This window comes from Narcine bancroftii, chromosome 1, assembly GCF_036971445.1.
Source record: "Narcine bancroftii isolate sNarBan1 chromosome 1, sNarBan1.hap1, whole genome shotgun sequence".
Taxonomy (NCBI): domain Eukaryota; kingdom Metazoa; phylum Chordata; class Chondrichthyes; order Torpediniformes; family Narcinidae; genus Narcine; species Narcine bancroftii.
In genome coordinates, this window is record NC_091469.1 from 167,172,176 (window position 1) to 167,193,390 (window position 21,215).

A 21,215-nucleotide genomic window follows, 5' to 3' on the forward strand; every position below is an offset into this window, starting at 1 on the left:
GCCAATGCTCTATGTGCCCTTTCTATTTCCATTTCTTGCTGTAGTTCTGGACATCCTAGGATCCTAGGGATCCAATCTTTTATAAACTCTCTCATATTCTTGCCTTCTTCATCTTCCTTAAGGCCCACTATCTTTATGTTATTTCTTCTGTTATAATTTTCCATTATATCTATTTTCTGAGCTAACAGTTCTTGTGTCTCTTTAACTTTTTTATTAGATTCCTCTAATTTCTTTTTTAAGTCCTCTACCTCCATTTCTACTGCTGCTTCTCGTTCTTCCACCTTGTCCATTTTTTTTCCCATTTCTGATAAAGTCATATCTATTTTATTCATTTTCTCTTCTGTACTGTTTATTCTTCTTCTTAAATCATTAAATTCTTGCGCTTGCCATTCTTTAAATGGCTCCATGTATTCTTTAATAAGAGAAAGTATATCCTTTGTCTTGCCTTTCCTTTCTTCTTCTATTTCACTGTGCTCTTCCTCTTCCTCTGGGTTGGCCATCTGTTGTTTCTTTGTTGCCCTTTTCTTCTCTTCTTTCTTGTTTTCGTTGTCTTCTATGTTCTCCTCTTGCTACAGGTGTTCTGCAGCTGTCATTGCCGGCTGTGGAGATCGACTCCCCAGCTGGTCGCCCCTCCCGTCGGTGTGTTTTTTTTCATGCGCGGTTGCGCACTTTTACTCGGCTCAGCGAGCCATTTTTGTAGTCCATATTCTACCGACCTGAGGGAGCGGGTTTCTCTCTCCACCGCGGGCCTCTTCGAACAGGTAAGGCCTTTTCCTTCATCTTCCGTTGTCTTCTCTTCCTCTCTTCTTACCGTTGGTTTCGACTTTTCTTTTTTTCGTCGCCATCTTCTTTCCACCTTTATATTCACTTTACTTTGATTTTTATTTCTGTGCCTTTGTGTTTTGCTTTGTTTTTTCTGACTTTTCTGGAGAGGGCTGGAGTTCACCGTCCGGCCACTACTCCATCACGTGACTCCTCCCGTCTAAAGGACTTTGTTAACACTAACACAGGAACAGCAAAATGAAAAATTCACCAATGGTAAATTCAAAATAATGGTTTTTATTAAACTATTAAAATCATAACATTTCTTACCTATCTCTAAACTTAATTCTAAATTTAACCCCACTATGCGCAAATGTAAATGTGTGTGGGTAATTGAAGTCCCACTCTGAAAAGTCAATTTTAAAACTTCAGCATCATTTTAGTCTTGCTTGAAGGTCTTAAATTCTTAGATCAGAAATAATTATGAAGTGCTTTTAAATATATCTTCAGGCCTCTTTAAATTCACAATTTTTTTGATATAACCATATAACCACACAGCACAGAACAGGCCAGTTCGGCCCTACTAGTCCATGCCGTAGCAAATCCCCACCCTCCTAGTCCGACTGACCAGCACTCGGTCCATACCCCTCCAGTCCCCTCCTATCCATGTAACGATCCAGTCTTTCCTTAAATGCAACCAATGATCCCGCCTCGACCACGTCTGCCGGAAGCTCATTCCACATCCCCTCCACTCTCTGCGTAAAGAAATTTCCCCTCATGTTCCCCTTATAATTTTCCCCCTTCAATCTTAAACTATGTCCTCTAGTTTGAATCTCCCCCTTTCTTAATTGAAAAAGCTTATCCACATGTACTCTGTCTGTCCCTTTTAAAATCTTAAACACCTCTATCAAGTCCCCCCCTCAATCTTCTACGCTCCAGAGAAAAAAGCCCCAGTCTGCACAACCTTTCCCTATAACTCAAACCCTGAAATCCTGTCAACATTCTCGTGAACCTTCTCTGCACTCTCTCTATTTTGTTTACGAGTTGTCCTAGACTCTACAAGTAGCTCATTTCCTCCCTGTTGTCTATACCACATATATAGACCCTCCATTTCTAAACCAGCTCTCCAATATCCCTTGAAAACCAAGGTTTCCCATGTCTGTTAACTTTGTACTTATTCTTGGTAGGAACATCCAATATCTCCTCTCTTAATATTCATCCTTGAGGCCTTCCCCCTGGTGGATGCATCCTTGCCAGAGAATAACATCCCAACTGACTCTTCCGAGATCTTTCCGCATTTCCACAAAATGGGCCTTTCTCTAATTCAGAACTTCAACTCGAGGACCAGACCTATTCTTCTCCATAATTAACATGAAAGTAATGATATTATGGTCACTGGACCCAAAATGTTCACCCACAAACTTCTGCCCCCTGACCTGCCTGGTTCCCTAAAAGACGATCGAGTATTGCATCTTCTCTCGTTGGTCCCTCTACATATTGATGTAGAAAACTTTCCTGCACTCATTTGACAAACTCCAATCCATCCAGTCCTTTTACCGTATGAGAACCCCAGTCTATGTGTGGAAAGTTAAAATCTCCTACTATCACAGCGTTGCCACTGGCCCCCCCTCTCAGCGCTGCCACTGGCCCCCCCTCTCAGCGCTGCCACTGGCCCCCCCCCCAGCACTGCCACCGGCCACCCCTCTCAGCGCTGCTACTGGCCTCCCTCTCAGCGCTGCCACTCATACCCCTTTCTCCCCCTCCCCCTGTGTCGTTGTATTACAGGTGCTCGGGATGTGGCCTGGGGGCCAAGGGGGCAGCAGCTTGAAGAAATTTGGGAACCATTGTTGTAAACAATACTTAATCCCATAGCAGTGTCAACATATACTTTGAAATATTGCAGAGCAAATCCAGTTTAAAGCATTGATGAGGCCAGGTTTGAAGTATTGTGTTCAGTTCTGGTCTCCAAATTTTATAGGAAGGATATAGATAAGGTGGAGAGGGTGTACAGAAGGTTTACAAGGATGTTGCCTGGCTTACAGCATCTAGAGTACAGAGGAAGATTGAAGAGGTTAGGACTTATTCATTGGAATGTGGACAGTTAAGAGGGGATTTGATAGAGGTGTTTAAAATTATAAAGGGAATAGATAGACTAGATGCAAGTAGACTCTTCCCCCTGAGAGCAGGGGAGGTTGAAACAAGAGGACACAAGTTGAGGGTAAGGGGGCAAAATTTTAGGAGAAACATTAGAGGATGTTTCTTCACTCAGAGAGTGGTGGCTGAATGGAATAATCTTCCGGAGGAAATAGTTGAGGCAGAGTCAATTCTTTCATTTAAGAGGAGGCTGGATATATACATGGATAGGAGGGGATTGGAGGATTATGGGTGGAGAATAGGTGGGGGGATCTCGCGGAGTTGTTTGAGTGAACCAGCGTGGACATGTAGGGCCGAGATGGCCTGTTTCTATTGCCATAAACTGTTACATGGTTATAGGATATAAAGATTATCTGCCAAAAGCTGAAATACTCTTTTAATGTTGATTGAATTTCTTAGATACATCTTCAATATCATCGCAGTAAAACCCTTTTGTTTTCAAAATCAGGTTCCTGACACATGGCTGACAAATAAACTTCTCCAAAATATTAGTCTGGAAAGAGCAATGTCAGCAAAGTTTTTACAGAACTTCAAAAATTTCCAACTATTCCTTAAAATATCCCAGCAATTTTCTTACCTGTGGGTAGAGGAATTCAGAAATTGTCTGAATTTTAACCTGAATATGTCCGGTTTTCCTTGGCCAACAACATAACCAAGATAACTCACTTGAGCGTGGAAACAATCACTCTTAGTTAAATTAACATTAAAATTGGCTTTCAAAAATCCAAAAATCCAGAATCTTCTGGCTAACACCAAGATACTCAAAATAAAGTTTCAACCTGTAAACATGGCAATTCCATTTCCTACGTCTCCCATCAGTGTTTTAACTATGTACCTTCGATATTATCTCATTGTGCCAAGAAAATCTTGCTCTAAGATGATTAGACATTGTTGAGAACCGAATGAAGACTTTCTGCACTGGGTTCAAACTTCTCTGTCTTGTTTTTCTATCATTTCAAACTTCCATCTTATCTTCATAAGATCACAAGAAAAAGGAACGAAAGCTGGCCATTTGGCCCAACGAGTCTGCTCCGTGAAACCTCCCTGAGCTAAACTGTTCTCGCATCTAGTTCCAAGTTCCAGCCTTGTCCCCATATCCCACGATAACCTGACTAATTAAATCCCTATCAATTTCTCTTTTAAATTCCCTGAAAGATCCTGCTTCCACAGCTGTATGTGGCAACAAATTCCACAAATCTACGACCCTCTGGGTAAAGAAATTTCTCTTCATCTCTGTTGTAAATTGGGACTTTTTAATTCTAAGACTGTTGTTACAAGCCCAAAGGATCCCAAAATCCAGCAGCAATAGATATTCACCACGACAAATGGTTACTTAAACAAAAGTTGTTTTTAATGATCTTGTCCCCCTTGTCCTGAAATCACCCAACAGGGGAAACATCTTACTTACATCCACTCTGTCCAATCCATTCATTATTCGAAATGTTTCTAGGAGATCCCATCTCATTCTTCTATATTCTAATGAATAGAGTCCAAGAACTGCCAAGCATTCCTCATATGTTATCATTCTCAATCCTGGAATCATTCTGGTAAACCTTCTCTGTACCCTCTCCAACCTTGCTATAATCTTTCTAAGATATGGGGCCCAAAACTGCACACAATATCCAAATGAGGTTTCACCAGTTCCCCATAGAGTCTCATCAACACCTCTTTACTCATACACAATCCCCTTCAAAACGAAAACCAACATAGCATTCACCTTCTTTGCCGCCGATCCAACCTGGCGATCAACGTTCAGGTTATCCTGACCCCAAATCCCTTTGTACTTCTAAGGTTTGAATTTTCTCCCCATCCAAACCTTGAACCACTTTTAGATTCTCTTCAGCTATCTTACAGATGTTTTGTAAACCATCTTTGAACTTTGAAACATAATCCAACAAATTCAACTGCACATCCTCATTAACCCACTGTTCTTTTATCAACATTAAAGATCCTCTAATTCCCTTACTGCAGACAAAAGTTAAATGAACACCTTCATCCCAATTCTTTTCATTTTCACAACAATAAATCCTCATCATACTTTTTAAAGTTGAATGGAGCCTCTCTAAATTTCCCAGAGATTCTGAGTGATGTGCAGATGATGCAATTGTTTAGCTCTTAATTTATAAACTAACTGTTGAAATACACTGATATAAAGTTACTTCCCTGATCTGACTGTATTTCTTTAGGAAGACCAGACAAAATGAAGATTTTTTCTCAAGCCCCAGACACAGTTTTGCTTTAATGTTCCTGAGTGGTTTTGCTTCTATAAATCTTACTAACCATGCGCCCAGGGTGCGTTGTCCTGGAACATTGGCTGCAGAGAATGCCTGGCTCCCTCTAACTCGCCATCTTCTCTTCACAGGGTTAAGAAAGTGGCGTGTTTCCTGATGGGAAGCTTCAGACAACACCACATTGTGGTCTGACCCTCTGACTGGATTCCTCTGGACCGTAGTATCAGCCAGATTTCTCAGTGGATGAGAATCACAGAGATCACGGCACGGAGAATCCCAACACCCGCTGAGTGTGTGAACTAGACTTCAGCCGACTGGCCGACATGGAGGGTCAGATGACCAGTGATATGGCAGATAAAACTCTCCAGAGTGAAGCTTGTGGTGAGGAGGGGCTTCCTGTGGACGCATTGGAATCACATCCCTGTGCTCCCCCTGGGGACCCACCGTTCCCCTGTTCTGAGTGTGGGGAGGGATTCGCCAGCTCGGACACATTGCTGCAACACCAGTGTGTCCCCACTAGGGGGAGCCCAATCCCCTGCTCTGACTGTGGGAAGTGCTTTCAAACCTCCAAGGACATGGAGGGGCACGAGTGTGTTCCCCCTGGGGAGGGTCAGTTCACCTGCCATGTGTGCGGGAAAGGGTTCTCTCAATCCTCCGACCTGCTACAACACCAGAGAGTTCACACTGGGGAGAAACCGTTCACTTGCTCTCTATGTGCGAAGCATTTCTCTCATTCCTCCAGCCTACGGATCCACCAGAGGGTTCACACTGGGGAGAAGCCATTCACCTGCTCCCTGTGCGGGAAGAGGTTCTCTCAGTCCTCCAACTTGCAGTGCCATCAGAGAATTCACACCGGGGAGAAACCATTCACCTGCTCCCTGTGTGGGAAGGGGTTCACTCTGTCCTCAGCCCTGCTGAAGCACCAGATAGTTCACACCAGAGAGAGACCATTCACTTGCTCCCTCTGCGGGAAGGGGTTCTCTCAGTCCGAGTCCCTGATGAGGCACCAGAGTGTTCACACCGGGGAGAAACCATTCACCTGCTCTCTGTGTGGGAAGGGGTTCTCTCTGTCCTCTGCCCTGCTACAACACCAGACAGTTCACACAGGGGAGAAACCGTTCACCTGCTCCGTGTGTGGGAAGGAGTTCTCTCGGTCCCAATACCTGATGAGGCACCAGTGGATTCACACCGGGGAGAAACCATTCATCTGCTCTCTGTGTGGGAAGGGGTTCTCTCTGTCAAATGCCCTGATGAAGCACCAGTGGATTCACACTGGGGAGAGACCATTCACCTGCAGCACGTGTGGAAAGACATTTACCCATTCGTCTTCTCTATGGGCCCACCGGAGATTTCACTCTGGGGAGAAACCATTCACTTGCAGCATGTGTGGAAAGAGATTCGCCCAATCCTCCTATCTGCGGGACCATCGGAGAATTCACAATGGGGAGAGACCGTTCACCTGCTCCCTGTGTGGGAAGGAGTTCTCTCAGTCCTCCAACTTGCAGAGACACCAGCGGGTTCACACTGGGAGACAGAATGTTGATCATGGACAGTCGGCATCTTTTCTCTCCAGTAAGAGCGTCACGTGATAAAGGGTGTGTTTAACATTGGGGTGGGGGGAAGGTTAAGGGAGATGTTCAGGCCAAATATTTTACCCAGAGACCGATGAGCATCTGGAATGGACTGCCAGATGTAGGTGGTTCTTGACAGACCCAAGAATATGGAGGGAGGTGGATCATGTGCGGGCAGCAGTTTAGTGTAACTTGGGCCTCCTGTACAGTACAGACACGTGGGCCGAAGGGTCAATGTTTCAGAGGCCACAGGTTGAAGGATTGTTGTGTTGATGGGGATTTTCCCTGTAGCCTGAGCTCCTCCCAGTCTCACTCTCCCCATCCATTATTTGGGCTTCTGCCCTCTTTCGCTACTATTCCGAGTGTGGGAATCCTGCCGTCTATCGCCTTCCACGGATGCTGCCTGACCTGCTGAGTTGCTCTAGCATTTTGTGTGTCACTCCTGAGGTGACTATGGTGGTGACCTCTGACCCGGTGCCTGCGTGGCTGGGCTTTTGTAATGACATCATCCAGCCAGGAGACGTCGGCGTTGTTCACTGCTGGACAAGACTTCGCTGTGCAAGTTCCCTTTGGTGTTTGCAAATGATCCAGTTTGATACTCGACGCTGCAACCTCTGGATTTTCAGGGGATGAGGGTGGCATTTGCTGGGACCTAACGCAGGACACAAGTGCAGGAGAAACTCAGAAGGGCACGCAGTTTCCATAGGAAGTAAACAGTCGGCGTTTCATGCCTGAGCCCTTCCCCAGGAGGGCTGGAAATGGGGCAAGTGCCCTAGTGAACAGGACGGAGAAGCAGGGGCAGCAGCACTGGGTCATTGGGCAGAGGTGGGAAGGGAGAAAGAAGCTGAGAAGTGACGGGGAGAGGGCAGAGGGTTTCTCTCTGACAGGAGAAGGCAGGGAAAGGGCAGGGGAGCTGGAAGAAAGGGGAAAGGGGACAGAGAGATGAGGGAGAGAGAGACTCGGAAAAGGGGTGAATGGAAATTGGGAATCAATGTTCATGCCGTCTGGTTGGAAACTGGAGGTGGAATATAAGGTGTTGTCCCTCCAGTTTGTGGGTGGTGTTGACAATTGTTGGAAAGAGCTGGCTAGGTACATTTAAATGATCAATTTTTAATAGTACATTGTGTGTATGGGACAGAGTTAAAATGGCAATGTGTGATTTGCACTCGGGTGATGAAAAGATTTTAGGAATGTTAGGTGTGATCCTAAGCAAGGACAGCAGGAGGGGGTCCATGGAACAGGAGCGCTATAGCAGAGACAGAGTAATTAATGTGGGGAAAAGCTGCAGCAAAAAAGCAGAAAAATAAACAATGGAGAAAGTCCAGACAAAAATGGAAAGCAATAAACTGGAGGAAAAATGCAAGTCGCAGAGGGATACTGTGGAGAAATCAGCCGCCAAATGGTTAAGAAATCTTTGGCTTGGCTTCGCGGACGAAGATTTATGGAGGGGGTAAAAAGTCCACGTCAGCTGCAGGCTCGTTTGTGGCTGACAAGTCCGATGCGGGACAGGCAGACACGATTGCAGCGGTTGCAGGGGAAAATTGGTTGGTTGGGGTTGGGTGTTGGGTTTTTCCTCCTTTGCCTTTTGTCAGTGAGGTGGGCTCTGCGGTCTTCTTCAAAGGAGGTTGCTGCCCGCCAAACTGTGAGGCGCCAAGATGCACGGTTTGAGGCGTTATCAGCCCACTGGCGAATGGTGAAAGGAGAAAGCCCCGGGGACCCGATGTCAGGCAAGGTGACCCTATTCTCACAAAATGATAAGGAATCCAAAGACCACCCCCATACGTACCCTCACCAAACCTGTGTCTCATTAGTTAAGGCATGTTTGTTTAAGACCAATTTAAACTGGCCAGACAATACCAAAGAACAAATAATGTGCATCAAATAAATAGAATTAGAGAGTGGAAAGAGGAGGCCCAGAAGAAGTGGGAGAAATGAACAAAAGAATAAGAGCTGGAGAGAGAATGCGAGCTGCAGGACAGGAAACTTTGGGATCCCAATTACAAGTCAGGCATATCGACCCTGACCTTACTTAGTAAACTTGATGATGATTGGCAGCTCCCACCCTGTCTGTGCAGTATATTTTTTATAAAAGACTGAAATTAAACTTTTGGAGTTACAGAAACTAACCCAGCAAAGTTAATTGGATGAGCAGCATTGAAATAAGGAACAGACCAGCACCAAGTACTGAATGTGAAACTGATTTAGCATTTTAGATTAAATTTGATAGTTACTTATTAAAATGGTAGCGCAAAATTACAAACAAAAAATTTATAAAAAAACATTCTCAACAGATTTAAAAAGTTCTCTAGATTTCACTCACAACTCTCTCGCCCACACCCCAACTTTAGAGAGAGATTTTTTCTGCCATCCCTTCATGACTGAATTAACCCTTTGTTCTGCTCATGTTAAGTGCCAGCTTCCAGCTTTTTAAAAACAGCATTGACCTCACATTAAATGTTCTACTTGAAATTCTTTAAAGATAAAACTTTATGGACCAAAACAAGCCAATAATTAGCAGATCTTTAAATACATGCATAAAAATATTTTAGGCATTATAAAACAAATTGATTTATCAATTACCCATTTTTCTCGTTTCTGAAACTTTCATATATTGATTCAACATGTTGGAAGGGAAACACCATTACCTGATTATCCTGTGCAACTGTTTCTTTTCCCTTTAAAATAGTCGACATTTTTTATTTCCAAGAGAGTTCCAGTGTAAGCAGCGTAACCCAGACTGAGGCTTGCACCTTTGTTAAAGAGATGTTAAAGGTAATCACTTTTCAGGAGGCAAATTCGTTTTCTCTGTGGTCATTTCAACCCCAAATAAGGAAATGAAGTGGTTCACATTGAGCTGTATATGAGTGGCATAACAGTGTTGAGAAAACCGTTTTCAAACGCCTGCTCCAGTGTAGATTTTTCCTGTTACTTTTTCTTATATTCAGATTCTTCATTTTTAAACCACCCTTGTTTTTGTTAAACACTCCAATTCTTTTTAAGATGAAGACTTTAAACTCAATGATAAGTGGTAAAGCAATCAATGCCTAATTAATGAGAGAATTAACAAGAAAAGGCTGAATATTTCCAATTCATTGAAATGCAGAACCTCAGCAACAGACCAGATACCCAGGGAGACAGAGCAAGTAGCATAATTCTACACAAATGGGGCAGTGAGAAAGTAAAGTTTAAAAAATGAAACAGTCATTCGACTTTGACTCCTAGACACAAGATGAGAATTATTTAATGTATGTTGTTAGAATACAGCAGAGATGCCGTCCAACTATGGAATAATTAGCTGAAATAGAAACAAGGTAAGATGTGGAAATGAACTGCTGTTCTTAGAACTCTACACAGAGCCTTCCATTTTTCACTTCATTCAGACTGCATTCTTTTGAAGGGGTAGGTCCTGGTGGGGAGGATGAACTAACTGCTTTACAATTAGTCAACAGACCGGATTTGCCAGACATGTAGCATGTGATTTACAGTATGGGGGCACCTCTACCGCTGAGAATCAACAATTGAAATAGAGGGGTTACTCCCTCACACCCCCATACTCAGTTATAGATTATGTTGGCTGACCAAACATGTGTTCAGTACCCACTATCTTGTTACATGATTATGTACACAGTGGAAAGGAAGGAATAATAAATATTACTGAAAAAAACCTCACTGCAGGCATGGTGGCATCCCTATTTAAGTGAAGCAGACGGGAAAAAAAACCAAGGAAATGCTTTGTGCTAATAACACAAGGTCAGTAAAGAGACACCATTGCCAGCAGGGACGGACCTCTTGCCATGAAGCCATTTTCCGTGTTGATAATTAGCCATTTTTCTTATAAAAGAATTTTAACCTGAGTTAAAATTCCTTTGTAGGGGAGAGTGTTGCAGAATGGATTAATAAAATGATGATAAAATGTGTCTTAAAAAGATATGGATTGTGGGAGTTTGATTTAGGTACACTTCACAAACAAACATCTCATTTGGAATGTAAAATCCTGTGCAGGTGGAGCCTTCATGTCTGCCATTGACTTTACAGAAACCATGAACAGTGACTGTGAAGACTTCACAACCAGGTGTTAATTGGACTGATGTTGTGGAATCGAAATGGACTATTGTCTTTAAAGGAACAGATGTCCAGGCTCAGAAACTTATTAATCTTTTATTGCTCAACTGGTGCATCCAATCCAAATTTCTGGTTGAAGTCTGCTGTTCTAAGAGAGGTCATGTGGTTTTGCAAATAGAGAGAAAAAAACATGCCATTATTTGGGGGGAGAGAGAGAGAGAGAGAGACGGTCAGTTTTACTGCAGCAGTTGGTGTTGAAGACTGCAAGTTTGCAGACCTGCTAAAAGACCCCATTCAAGTCTGGTTTTGAGTTCTGAGTTCAGCCTGTTCTAAATCTCTGTAGTCAATTACAGAAACTTTGGCTGGTTATTCTGTTTCTCCTGAAATAGGGGAAACCTGGAAAAAGAGGTTATCTCTTGGAAAAACCCACGAGGGAACAAGTTTCTTTGGCAAGAGTCTGAAGTGGCTGATTGAAGGAGATCAGTTTGTGTGTCCAACAAACAATGAATATCTCTCTCTGAAACCAACAAAGGCCTTCCTTTGTGGTAACAATTTAAAGCACCAGAGCCTGGTGAAAATCATAAATGTTAAATTCTGTGCACAGTCTGAAAATTACCTGATCTTGGTGAACTTGGAGAAGTAAAAAGTGAATGACTGGACAGTGAAACAGAACTTTCCTGAACATAAATGATACGTACACGTGCACTTAGAATTAGAAGGGGGTGAAGTTAATAGAATTAAGTTAAAGATTGATATTATTATGTTTGAAGAAAATTAAAAACATTTTTGTTCAAGTCACCATTTGTCTTCGTGAATTTCTATTGCTGCTGGTTTTTGAAGTCCTCTGGGCTCAGAACTGTCTCCTCCGTCGAGAACTCACGGAGCTGGCCTTGATGACAAAAGGAGATGGAGGAAGAACCGTGACTCAGCAGCACCAAACCCAGGACAGAATTTCCCTTGCAGCTGCTGCAGCTGGGCATGTGTGTCCTGGATGGGCCTTGTCAGCCAGCAGCGAGCCTGCAGCAGACGTGGACAGGCCCCTTCCTAAATCTTCATTTGTGAAGCCAACACCAACAAACTGGAATCAATCCATTGCTGTCCTGGGTGATCTGGATTCCTCTTAGTCTCCAAAATGTTAATTCAGATGTAATTGGGGGGGCATGTCTTCAAATGGCTGGAATGGGGAAAAAAATGTGAGCTGTGAGAGAGTGAAGGAATAATTTTTCAGAAAAATACTAGATTTAAGGTTTTTCTGGTCCTTCCCATGCAGATTCAAGGCCAGTTTTTATCCAACAGTTATTAGATCCCTATCTCTGAACTATTCCAGAACCACCAAAAGATCTGTCCGCAGGTCTCGTTTTATCTCTTAAATGAACTGCAACAATGAATATTAATCCAGTTCTTTGTCAACATTACCTCTTTTGTCTATTTCTTTTTATAATATTTTTATTGGTTTTATACACAGACATGCATATACATTTATGGAATGCACAATAAAAATGATAGATTGCATAACTCAGCAAACTATAAAACCATATGGAGCACATCCATAATATTTAAACACATCTAACAATTTTAACACCAACAGCCGTGTCTCGAATGGCTAAAACAGAAAAAAAAAGGAATGTATTTCATTCCAGGAGTTAAACAACAAAGTACTGAAGTGGAGAATTTTTATTATGCCTAAAGGTTGTAGAAATAATTCAAGAATGGTCCCCACAACATTGAAAAGGTTATATTTGAGTTACTAATTGAGAGGCAAATCTTTTCAAAATTTAAATGATGGTAGGTGAGCACAGCAGCAACCTAGCGTACAAGCAGTACCACGTGCTGGAGAGGCAAAAGACATTTGACTGGGGTTCAAACAACCTTGACCTCTCAAGTTGTACTGAAAAGTGCAACCAAACAATTAGGCTCAAATTTTAAATGAAGGATTGAGAATAAAGTTTGAAATCTCTCCAATACCTCTCAAGGCTAGGACACATCCAGAAAATGTGGATTAAAGAAGCTTCTCCTCTCACATTTATCACACAAGATTTACATCTGAAAAATAATTTAACTTTAGACATATGCACAACTTTAATTTGGAACAAACAATGACGTGCATAAAAGGATCTGGTATTAACCAGGTTAAAAATAAACCCCAAACCTCATATGATATTGAAAGGCATAAATCCTGTACCTAGGCATTTTAAGAGGGTCTTAAACCTACCAACTTATCGTAAACAATGGATATTAGTGTCATTGGCCCATTTCCTTTTGGAGTTAGGAAACCGTGCACATAACGAGTCAATGAGGTACCCTGGTTGTCAAACCTATTCTTTCCACTCACATTCCACCTTGGGTGATCCCTTGCTGATCGCAGGCCATTTGTGGCATAGGGAATACTTAAGGTGGAATGTGAGTTTTTTTTTAAAAGTTGCCCACTCCTGATATAAAAGTTGCATTTGGTCTGGACCAGGGTTTCCCAAACTTTTTTTTTCCCTTTCCACTCACAGTGATTCCTATGCCATAGGTGCTCTGTGATTGGTGGGGAATTGCTTGAGGTGGTATGTGAGTGGAAAGAAAAAGGTTGAAAACTACTGTTTTAATTGTACATAACTATCTTGTTATGCGTACTAATTCAAAACTCCAGGAGAAATGCGCCAATGACAGTTTTTCTCGGGCAAAATATTTCAGTAACAATTGGGTCTAGAGCACACATGTCAAACTCAGGCCCGCGGGCCAAATTTGGCCCGTGATATAATTATATTTGGCCCGCAAGATCATATCAAATATGTATCAGAGCTGGCCCCCGCGCCAGTATAGCGCATGCACAGCTAATACTACAAATCCCAGAATGCTTTGCAAATGCGTTGGCGCCGGCCCGTCAGCCCGCTAATCGCCCCCACCTCCTCTCTTTACATTCATTAGCATCTGCGACCTGTCGCCTAACTCACATGTAATAAACCCCTTACAAAAAATGGCCAAACGAAAGACAGAAAACAGGACCTTTCAAGACAGGTGGGAGGCAAACTCTGACCCCAGAGTTTGATGAACTTGCATGCAAGAAGAGATGCCAAGTATCTGGTTTAGACCCAGGTGCATCAGAGTAAATCACAGTGTAGCAAGCTAAGCGTGGATTAATATTTTCTTTGGTTCACTTTGGACTGTTCATAGTTGAAAGATTGGATTTTCATTGAATCAAGTTGTTATTTTTTTGACTTGTTGGCTTGTGAAACAAAAAATACATTTAAAAGCTTAAAGGCTATAGAGAAATATTATTTATTGGATATTTTATTTCTCATTTGTTAATGCTTCTTCTGGAAAGAGTTTAACCAAAACTATTATTAAACATTTATTTTAATAAGAAAAAGTTTAACATTACATATGTTGAAAGAAGAGAAAACATCCAGATTTTGTTGAAAATTTTCAATAAATATTTAGTTTGGCCCATGAAAAAAAAAACAAAAAAAAAAAACAATGGATATTAGTCCGTTATGAGAAAATTGTAAACATTAAAGAAATCAACTATGTTCACCTGAACTATGTTCAGGGAATTCACGTATCTTAGATTGAAGAAAATATCTGGAAAAAAATTAATATTTGGTCAATTGAACTTTTTAGAAAGCTGTTCTAATGATGTGAAACTGTTGTCAATAAAAAAGATCTTTGAAATGTTCAATACCCAATCTGTGCCAGTCATGAAAAATCAAAATCATGTCAAGAAGGTTGAAAGAGTTGATTTGATAGAATAGGACTTGAAAGAGAAAAACCATGAAATCCAAAATGTTTTCGGAACTGCACCCACACTCTCACAGTCTATCCAACAACTGGATTGTCGACAGATTTATTTAAACAAATGGGAACTGAGGATCTGAGAAGTGCTAGAGATGGAAACAGAATTCATCTCCATTGCTACCCATACTAGATGGTCAACTCTGTTATGAAAATGTAACCAAAACATAAGGTTGTGGCGATGCACAGAATTGCAGCGGTGAACCGTCCCCACTTGTTATGTGCAGGTGGTGGGGCAGCTGAAGCAAGGATGGCGATACGGGTCTATCTCTTCCGGTACAGACCAGAAGGGCATGTACGCACTCACGTCATCATGACGTGGTGTTTAAAGGCGGTGCACAAGACTCAAATAAAACCAGTTCGTTGTGATACCTGAGCACACAGCCTGCCGTGAGTCTCTGCACTGCCCTCACTCACAACGCACTACATTGGTGACCCCGATGAGTCTCTATGTCCTGAAGACTCGACTCAATGGAACAAGCAGCTGTAGGCACCGTTTTGTTAAACCTGCCGATTTTCTGGACAAATAGGCCCCACACTTGGTTCGGCCAAGTGGAGGCCCAGTTCCAGATCAAACAGGTAACCTCTGATTTGACAAGATAATTCTACTTCATCAGCTCACTCAACCAGGAAACTGCATCACGAGTCCATGACCTCATTCAGGTGCCACCAGAGGAAGGTAAATACATGGCTCTGAAAAATCTCATTAATACGTATGACCTCTCATGACACAAGCGAGCATCCAGGCTCATACACTTGGATGGCCTGAGTAGTATGACCCTCTTGGCCCTTACACTGGCAGAAGGGCACAAACCCTGCCTCATGTTTGAGCAAGCGCTCTTTGAACAGATGTCCGAGGACATCAGGCTTCTGTTAGCTGACACGGATTTCAGCGAGCTGCACAACCTTGCAGCACGTGTGGACATCCTCTACCACTCAAAACGCGAGGCAATAGATTCCATCAACCATGTTTTGCGGCCACCACCATGAACAACACCTCAGTTCATTCAACCACATGAGCAAGACGTGCCTTGCCAGAAGGCAGAAAGGTCCAGTACCAAATGGTATTTCTATCACCAATGTTGGGGGGGGGGAGGGGTGTCCAACCACAGGTGCTGCCAGCCATGTTTGTTCTCAGGAAACGATGTGGCCAGCCACCATTATTGGCGGCAGCGGCTGGCTGGAAAAATAGCCTTCTCCATGTTTGGGACAGCATTTCAGGCCGCAGAATCCTTGTGGGCAGGGGAGCGGAGATAAGAGTCATCCCCCCCTATAGCGCTCAAAACACAAAGCCCCAGGGCCTTGCTCTTTCAGCCGCCAAAAACACCACTATTCGAACCTTTGGCAAAAGGCTGATTCCTGTATGTTTCTGCCACAACACTTTCAAATGGTCCTTCACACTCGCTTCAGTGGACAAACCCCCCGCTCAGCACAGATTTCCTTCAGGAGCACTCTGCTCATCGACCTCCAAGGCAGATGGCTAGTCCATGCAGAGACTTTCCACACATTGCCCCTCAGCAAGTCCATCTCTCTTCCTTGGAGACCAAACACAGCCAGTACTGCCACCTCCTGGTGGACTATCCCTCCATTCTACTGCAGTTCATGGTGGCCATGCCCAAATATGGCATCTAATACCACATTGCTACCACTGGCCACCATTAGATTCACGCACCCGATACCTGGCACCAGACAAAATCACCCTCGGTGATTGTAAATTGTGTAACTTGTGTTATGGTGGGTTAAAGAGTGAAGGGTGTGCTGTTATGATGGGTTAAGGAGTGCAGCGTGTGCTGTTATGATGGGTTAAGGAGTGCAGCATGCGGTGTTATGGTGGGGTTAAGGAATGGAGAGTGTGATTTTATGCTGGTGTTAAGGAATGCAAGGTGTGGTGTTCCGGTTTAAGGCCTTAATCGCTAAGGCAGAGTTTAGGTGCGTGGAGGAGCTGGGCATTGTTCATCAGTCCGATAGCCCATGGGACTCACCCCTCCACTTGCTGCCTAAGTCCAATGGCAGCTGGAGGCCCTGTGGTGATTACAGACGTATCAACTATGTGACGACACCGGACCGCTCCCCAATCCCCCATATCCAGGATTTTACAGCAAATCTCCATGGTGCAAAACTCTTCTCCAAAGTCAACCTGACCCATCGATACCATCAGATCCCTGTGCACCAGGATTACGACCAGAAGACTGTGATCATCACCCTGTTCGGCCAGTTCAAGTTCCTACACAAGCTGTTTGGGTTGAAAAACACAGCACAGACCTTTCAGCGCCTCATGAACACGGTTGGAAGAGACTTGCCTTTTCTTTCCATATACCTTGATGATATTCTGGTAGACAGTAGCTGACCTGAGAAGCACATGAAGTATCCCCATAGCTTTTCACTCACCTCGCACAGTTCGGCCTCACCATCAACCCGGAGAAGTGCCAGTTCAACCTCACAGAGATAGACTTTCTGGGCTACAGAATTATCCCTGCGGGAGCGTCCCCTTTGCCGCCCAAATTCGAGGCATCCGGCGGTTCACCAGACTGACAACACTGAAGGGCCTTCAAGAATTCCTGGGCACGGTGAATTTCTCTTTTTTTTTTGGAAAACTTTATTTTTGATTTTAAAAAAAATATATATATATAAGAAAAACAAAGTAAACAAAAATAAAATAACATAAACAAAACCCACCATCCCACCACAAAAAAAACCCACAAGGGGAGCAAAAAACATAGTTCAATTAATTAATTACATTCACTGTGTGATATTACAAAGTTACAATATGTTAAAAAAAAACTTAAGATACTTCTCAACTCATAATATCCAAATAAGGCGACCACATCCGGACAAAATAAGAATAATTATCATGCAAATGATATGTTAATTTCTCCATATGAATACAAGATCTCAACTCATTGTGCCAATGGGTTGTATTTAACTGCACATGATCTTTCCAAGTAATCGCAATACATTTCCACACTTCCACCAATGCTAAACGAATAAACACCATCTGAAACTTGTCCAACCCCAAACCAACCAAAGATACGGCATAACCCAGCAGAAATTTAACAGATCTAATGGTAATTTAATCTTAAATAATTTTTCCAAAAAGACTCTAATTTTTTCCCAAAATGGTTGAACTTTATCACAAAGTCAAACTGCGTGTACAAATGTTCCGGTATGAAGTCCACATCTAAAACATAAATCTGAACTAATAAAGCCATATCTTTTTAACTTCTCAGGAGTCAAATACAACTGATGTAAAAAATTATAATTAAACTATATCTTACATTAAGTAATAAGTAATTTAGTAACACCATCTAAACACATATCTTCCCAATCCTCCTGAGATATATCAAAAGATAAATCTTCCCACTTATCTCTAGATTTATTTATGTCTGGTTTATTCATCTTGTAACAAAGCGTACATATCTGAAATAAATCCCTTTTTTAATGTATCTAAAATTAAAAGCTCAAACTTAGTCAATTTAGGTAACATCATTTCTCTTCCAAAATTATCTCTCACCAAAGCTTGAACTTGATAATATATAAATAAAGAATCAAATGGTATCCCAAATGTTTCCCTGTCTAGTAAAAGAAAGAAACTGTCCATCTTCAAAACAATCATCATCAACCTTTATACCTTCAGAATCCCAAATCTTTAAATATAAATTATCCATTGAAAAGGAAATGTTATTTTGATAGAATGGAGTTTGAGCCACAATTTTGCCTCCAGAACCTATAGCAGAATTACTTTTGGTCTAAGTCACTAACAAATGTTTTAAAGCCAGCATATTATATGCCTGTTACAAATAACTATTCCACTTAAATAAAAATTGATGAACTTGAGATTCAAATATACAAGCCAATTCAACTTTAGCCCAACTAGAAGGTTGGGAAACATCCAATATCTTATTACCAAATTTTAGTTGTGCAGCTTGATAATAATTCTGAAAATGAAGTCCACCTAAAGCATATATTTCCAAGTCAGCTTCTGCAGTGCTACTCTAGATAATTTACCTTTCCACAAAAACCTTCTCACCACAGTATTCAATCGCTGAAAAAATACCCTTGGAAGTAGGCAGGGAATTGATTGAAAAAGATACTGAATATGTGGAAAGAAAGACATCTTAATATAATTCATCTAACCTATTAATGTAAAAGGAAGATCTTTCCACTTATTTAAATCCTATTTAATCTTTTTTTAATAATGGTACATAATTTAATTGGTATAAAGATTGATAATTTTCATCAACATAATACTTAATTTTATTAGACCATCGTAATTTCATAATCTGTTTACGCTCAGTATAATCATAATCTACAACCGGTAATATTTCACTTTTATTCCAATTTATACCCAGACAATGCTCCATATTGCTCCAAACACCTCTGCCAATGTTTTAAAGATTGTTCCAGATGTATTAAGTATATCAACACATCATCTGCAAATAAATTAATTTTACATTCATCTTCTGCAATTTTTATTCCTTTAATATTCTCATTTTGTCTAATTGCTTGAGCCAATGGTTTTATGACCAATACAAATGAGACTGGTGACAATGGACAACCTTGACATGTTGATTTTGTAAATTTAAATGATGAAGAGAAGAGAAGATGTGAAAGAATTGGAGTCTCCATTTACAGATTTTGAAATCAAGCTATGCCAAATTGGAAATCTCCCAGAGATGATGGGTTTACTGTAGAATTTTATAGAGTTTTATGAAGTTTTGTCCCCTGTATTTATGGATGTACTTAAACAGGCAACAGAGGAGCAATCATTACCAGACTCTTTTTCGAGAGCGATAATGACAGTAATTCCAAAGAAAGACAGAGACCCTTTGAAAGTAGCTTCATATCGAGCAATTTCTTTATTAAATGTAGATTGCAAAATGATAGCTAAAGTATGAGCAAATATTTACCACAATTGATACATGTTGATCAGGCAGGTTTTATTAAAAACAGTTATGCTTCAGATAATATTCTGAGACTGATTACTTTGATTGATGCGTCGAGGTATCAGCTCAACCAACCAAAAATTGTCACACTTGAAAGCAGAGAAAGCATTTGATTGGGTGGAATGCTGGTTGGGTAAAGGCACTATATAAAAATCCAGTTGCTAGGGTGGTGACGAATGGCACGGTGAATTTCTACAACAGGTTCATCCTTGCAGCTGCCAAGATCATGCACCCACTTTTCACATTGATGTCCCTTTCATTGAGGGAGCTTGAATAGACAGAGGAGGCTCGCAGCACATTCAAGCAGACTAAGGAGGCCCTGGCCAACATGATGATCCTGGTGTACTAACAGATGGAGCACCAATGGCCCACACAGTGGACACTTCCAACACAGCCATGGGCATTGACCTGGAGCAGCTCGTGAATGACTCATGGCAGCCTCTCGCCTTCTTCAGTTGACTCCTGCGGCCGCCCGAGTTCAACTACAGTGCTTTCGACGAAGCTACCTGCCCTCAACCTGGAAGTGTGTCTATTCAATGACTACACCAATCACAAGCCACTAACTTTCGCCTTCTCGAAGTCATCTGACCCATGGTTGGCCCGACAACAGAGACATTATCCTACATCTCTGAATTCACCATTGTTATTCAACACTTGTCAGGAAAGCACAACGTGGTTGCAGACACACTCTCCAGACGGTTGGTCAGTGCTCTGTCACAGGGCATAGACTACCATGGTCTGGCCCACGCACAGCTGGATGACCAGACACACTCAGCTCCAGAATTACGGGCTTGCAGCTCCAAGACCTCCCTCTGGATGCTGATGGCGCCGTGCTCCTCTGTGACGTTTCCACTGGTCAGCCCCACCCTCCCTGCCCAAGGGAGGAGAATATACCAATTGTTGCACCCCTCAATCTGCAAAATGGTGCGACTGATATCAGCGAAATTCGTTTGGCATGGCCTGTGCAAGCAGGTCGCAGAATGGGTAAAGACCTGCACAGTCTGCAGGCAGCCAAGGTCCAGCGACACACTAGACACCAGCTAGAAGACTTCAATAATCTTTCCTGCAAGTTCCAGCACATACACATCGACATTGTTGGGCCCTTGCAAGTCTCCTGAGGATCGCGCTACCTGCTCACAATGGTGGACAAGTACACTTGTTGGCCGGACACTGTAACCTACTACAGAGACGTGCGCAAGGGCTTTCCTTTCTGCCTGGGTTTCCCAGTTTAGTGTACAGCAGACATTACAACAGACCGAGGTACCCAATTCTCCTTTACCCTGTGGACAGAACTCTTAAAACTTCTGGGCACCCAGCTTCATCGCACTATGGCCTCCCACCCACTATCAAACAGCCTAGTTGAGAGGCTCCATCACCACCTCAAGGAAGCATTGATGGCATGCCTTGAAAGGCCCAACTGGGTGGACGAACTACCTGGGTGCTACTGGGGATATGCATGGTGCCAAAGGACAATCTCTGAATCTCCTCAGCTGAACTGATCTATGGTGAGTCCATTTCACTTCCTGGCCAGTTCCTCTCACCTTCAACCAAGCAATTCACTGACATCGCAGCCCTCCTTCAGAAGTTGTAGCACAAGCTGGGTACACATACCACCACCACCATCGTGGCATGGTCAGTGCCCTGCAGCTACCCCTGGACTTGGCCTCTTGTGACTATGTATTTGTGTGCATGGGTCTACACAGAACTCAGCAGCC

General features: G+C 42.5%; 2 protein-coding genes across 5 annotated transcripts in view; one reads left to right on the forward strand and one right to left on the reverse strand.

The window, feature by feature from the left end:
• Positions 1-11,578, forward strand: part of LOC138736008 (zinc finger protein 16-like) — a 35,212-nt gene extending 23,634 nt beyond the window's left edge. For all 3 annotated transcript variants that reach the window (XM_069884793.1, XM_069884803.1, XM_069884810.1), the window contains exon 2: positions 5,279-11,578. In XM_069884793.1, coding sequence (XP_069740894.1) covers positions 5,471-6,736 — 1,266 coding nt within the window. In that variant the 5' untranslated portion in view covers positions 5,279-5,470 and the 3' untranslated portion in view covers positions 6,737-11,578. The remainder of the gene's footprint in view (positions 1-5,278) is intronic.
• LOC138735993 (zinc finger protein 16-like) overlaps positions 1-21,215 on the reverse strand; it is a 116,830-nt gene that overhangs the window by 62,491 nt on the left and 33,124 nt on the right. The window lies entirely within an intron of this gene.